The sequence below is a fragment of the Perissodus microlepis genome, chromosome 6 (genome assembly GCF_051167445.1).
Source record: "Perissodus microlepis isolate ML-2025 ecotype Zambia chromosome 6, ASM5116744v1, whole genome shotgun sequence".
In the NCBI taxonomy this organism is placed as follows: Eukaryota; Metazoa; Chordata; class Actinopteri; order Cichliformes; family Cichlidae; genus Perissodus; species Perissodus microlepis.
Window position 1 is genome coordinate 1,296,399 of NC_140466.1, and position 3,602 is coordinate 1,300,000.

General features: G+C 45.4%; 1 protein-coding gene across 2 annotated transcripts in view; it reads left to right on the forward strand.

Moving 5' to 3' along the window:
* Positions 1-533: 533 nt before the first annotated feature.
* The window catches only part of mtmr7b (myotubularin related protein 7b), a 17,017-nt gene continuing 13,948 nt past the window's right edge, over positions 534-3,602 (forward strand). For both annotated transcript variants that reach the window (XM_084929812.1, XM_084929813.1), the window contains exons 1-2: positions 534-871; positions 1,602-1,727. In XM_084929812.1, coding sequence (XP_084785938.1) covers positions 848-871; positions 1,602-1,727 — 150 coding nt within the window. In that variant the 5' untranslated portion in view covers positions 534-847. The remainder of the gene's footprint in view (positions 872-1,601; positions 1,728-3,602) is intronic.

Sequence of the window (3,602 nt, forward strand, 5' to 3'; positions counted from 1 at the left end):
GGAATTAACGTATCCCCCCCGCACCCAATATAAACCCACTCGTGTTTAGAAACACGTTATTAAAATTACAAAATAAGGCGAGAAATGTAGCATGATACAAAGAGACAAAAGAGGACAGGAGTGTCTGAATATATGACACACAGCAGTAAATACTAAACATTTATATGAAGGAAACACAAAAACACGATTATTACATCAGAAACAAACAAAAAAACAAACAAAATACAAGGTAAGGTTTGCGCACGCGCCCTTGCGGTTTGGCGCGCACGAGCCTGCCACAATATGTAAATCACGTTCACCAAAATAAGAAAAAAAAAACACTTTTTACCTTTCAAAATAAACCGCAGGTTTCCTTTTGATTTCACCATAAATCAATAAATTCAAAAATAATATTTTAAGAAGTTGTAAAAGTTATACGTATAAAAGTTTTTAAACAGCACCTTTCATTAAAGATGGACTGCCGCTGCTGCTAATGTTAAGGAACGTGTATTAGTCTACATTTTATTTTGAAAGGCATCACCGGATGTTATGAATGCTGACGTGATGGTGGTGTCGGGAGAAGCTATAAGGGGCTCTGTTAGCGGCCGGGAGAAGCGGTGGGAGCTCGGGTGCTGGCGGTCTACGGTGACACGGACTCGGTTTTGTGTCGTTTAGGCTAACCGAACCGGGACACGGAGGGACGGAAGTCATGGGAGTCGCTCCGGGGCAGCTCTGGAGCAGCCGCAGCGGGGAACACGACTCATCTGTCGGCGTGAAGCAAGGAATTTAACCGCTGGCGAGGATAAAGGAAAACGTCGGGCCACTGTCTCCATCACCTCCTCCACCTCCGCTGTGTCAGCCGGCAGTGATGGAGCACATACGGACACCGAAGGTAAGATCATATTTAAATAAATAAAATAACATAAATAAATGATGATGATGAGCAGCGGAGGCGGCGCGCGCGACCAGCAGAACGTGAGAGGCTAACACTGCGTGTCCGATAATGGAAACAGCCCCCGACGTTAGCCGTAAACACCTGCCGCGTGTGGCTGTAAGGGTGCTCCCACGCAGCCCGTTAATTTCATTTTAATTATTATTCTTAATAATCAGCACGAGCACATCTGCACATGCATGAGTCAGCACTGCGCTGCTGACCTCCATCTTCCTCCTCGTATGACTCCTTTCTCCTTTAAAACGCATCATCATCATCATCTGTTTATGGAGGGTTAGAGAGAGTTAACGGTCGTCACACAGTCTGCCTGACACTACGGAAATATTTATATAATACTTATTAATAAAAGCTAGCCCGCAAAGGGCTTTTCTCTGCGTACACAACCAGATTTACCTGCTCTTCACCGGATGTCACAGTTTTAGCCCCACTGTGGAGATCACGCGGCTTAAACGGGCCTTCAGCCTGTAGTTAAAGGAGACAGTCTGTGCATTTTCCCAGTTTTGGGCTTTTTTGTGAATAATAATGTATTTAAAGCTTGAGTAACCTCGCACATGCTCACCTGTCAGGTGATCTGGAGGAAAATCTCTGGATTACACAGAGCGTCATGCAGGCACAGAGGATGCTTTGATCAGTGGATGTGGTTGACGTGTGCGTCTCTGACTTTGTTCAGGTGGAAAACGTCCGTCTGCTGGACCGGTCGTCAGGCCAGAGAAAGGCCAGCGTCGGGACTCTGTACCTCTCTGCCACGCACGCCATCTTTGTGGAGAACAACCCGGAGACGCGCAAGGAGACATGGGTAACCTGCAACAGCTTGAATAATAATTGTACCCGCCTTCAGCCACGACCACATTGTTACCTGTCGAGCTCTCAGATTAGTATGAGGCACTGTTCACTGTTCATAGACACAAACTACACCTTTATTGGCTGCTATTTCCAAGCACATTGTGCGCTGTCGGTCCTGCTTGCTACACAACAACATTCAATATTTAGTATTTACTGCTGTTTACACTTGGCTAGATTAATGTGATGGTGTTGTGTTTAGTATGTTGCTCTGTTGTTTTGCTTGTTTTCTCTTCTTTTCCTCTCAACAGGTGATCCAGGAGATTTTTCTCCTCTTTCTCTTTCTAAGTGCCCTCTCTCACTGTCCCTCTTCCCTCCTGTTTTTCTTTTCCTTCATCTTTCTCTCTCCCTTTCCTATCCCTCAGCCATGTCTGTCCCGTCTGTAACAACTGAAAATAAAATAAATAATAACAACAAAGGTCAATCAAATGGGCCAATACGGCAAGGCCGTGATGATCCATTTGGCAAAGTAAATCCATCGGGTCTCCTTGTTGGTCTTCAGACAACAATTCTAAAGACGGCTAAAGAACCAAACGGGACAGGCAAAAAACAAAAAGATTAGTATGAGGCAAAGCCTGGACGCAGTGAGAGCTGCAGGAGGCCGCGTTACAGATGGAAGACGCCATATTTGGATAAAAGAACGTTAGCTGGCCGGGTTAGAAAATCATACCAGCGAACACACAGCTGCATGCTGTCAGTGCTCAGTAACGTCCCAATAAAACCCTGAGTTTCACTCAGACTTCTTGGCTGGTTGTTCAGATAATTGCATTAAAAAGGCTCCAACAGCACAAAGACCACACAGGTTTGTGCAGCAGCCTGTAAACATGATTAGTTCTGTTGTAAAAGTGGAGATGTTAACTCTGCGCAGCTCCAGCAGAGGCTGCAGGCAGGTTTCAGAGGCTGAAGCATCAGCCAGTATACGAGAAATGTGGAGTCTGAGAATAAATTTGGACTCCATCTGTAGAGCCTGGATTTATCCAGCTGCGTGTGTCGGGCTGCAGAGATGCACACGAAAATATGAAGGCGTGTTTTGACAGAAATGTGATCCACAGAGAAACATTTATTTGACAGTGAAAGCTGCTGGGGAGCATCATATTAATTACAAAGCCCTGAAAGAAGGAGGTTAAATATGGATCCTCAGAGTGGAAGCGAGACGAGAGTTAAAGGTTTTTAAGCTCAGATTAAAGGAGCAGCTTTCAGAAGCTGCGCACAGAGTTCTCATTCAGATTCATATTTCTGTTTTAAAAGCAGGAATTTCTCATGCAGGCAGATATTTCCTGCCAGTTTGGTGAATCCTGTCTGAGCAGAAGCAGTAAAAGAAAAATAATAATCTGTGTTTATGCAGCTCCTCGTCTCCTCTGCTGTTAGCTGCACATTCATCGTGATGAGGAGCGGCGTAGCTTCATCTGGGATATCACTGATATCAGTGGTGTGCAGTGTTTTCACAGAATTCCAGGCTGGGTGGTTTTCCAGACACGGGAAGAAAAGATGCCACCCTCCCCCCTCTTAGGAGTCCGCCTCGTCCCCGTGGACCTGAGTGGATGATGAAGCGATGCAGGCGTGTCACATTTCACTCAGCAGGCTCAGACTGCTGACTGGATTAGCACAAACAAAGACCGAGTCAGAGCGAGGTGTAGATTAGCTCTCCTTCACAGCACAGCACCTAATTTTGTTCTTCATTAAAACTATGCTGCGTCTGATTGGCTCTGACCCAAACCAGTTCATGTCATGGTTCAGTGTTGGTCTCAACCTCCACACGTGTGTCTTTTATCGCACGTTGGTTGAATTCCCATAATTCTTCCCTCCAAATAGTCTAAAAAACCCAAAGAAA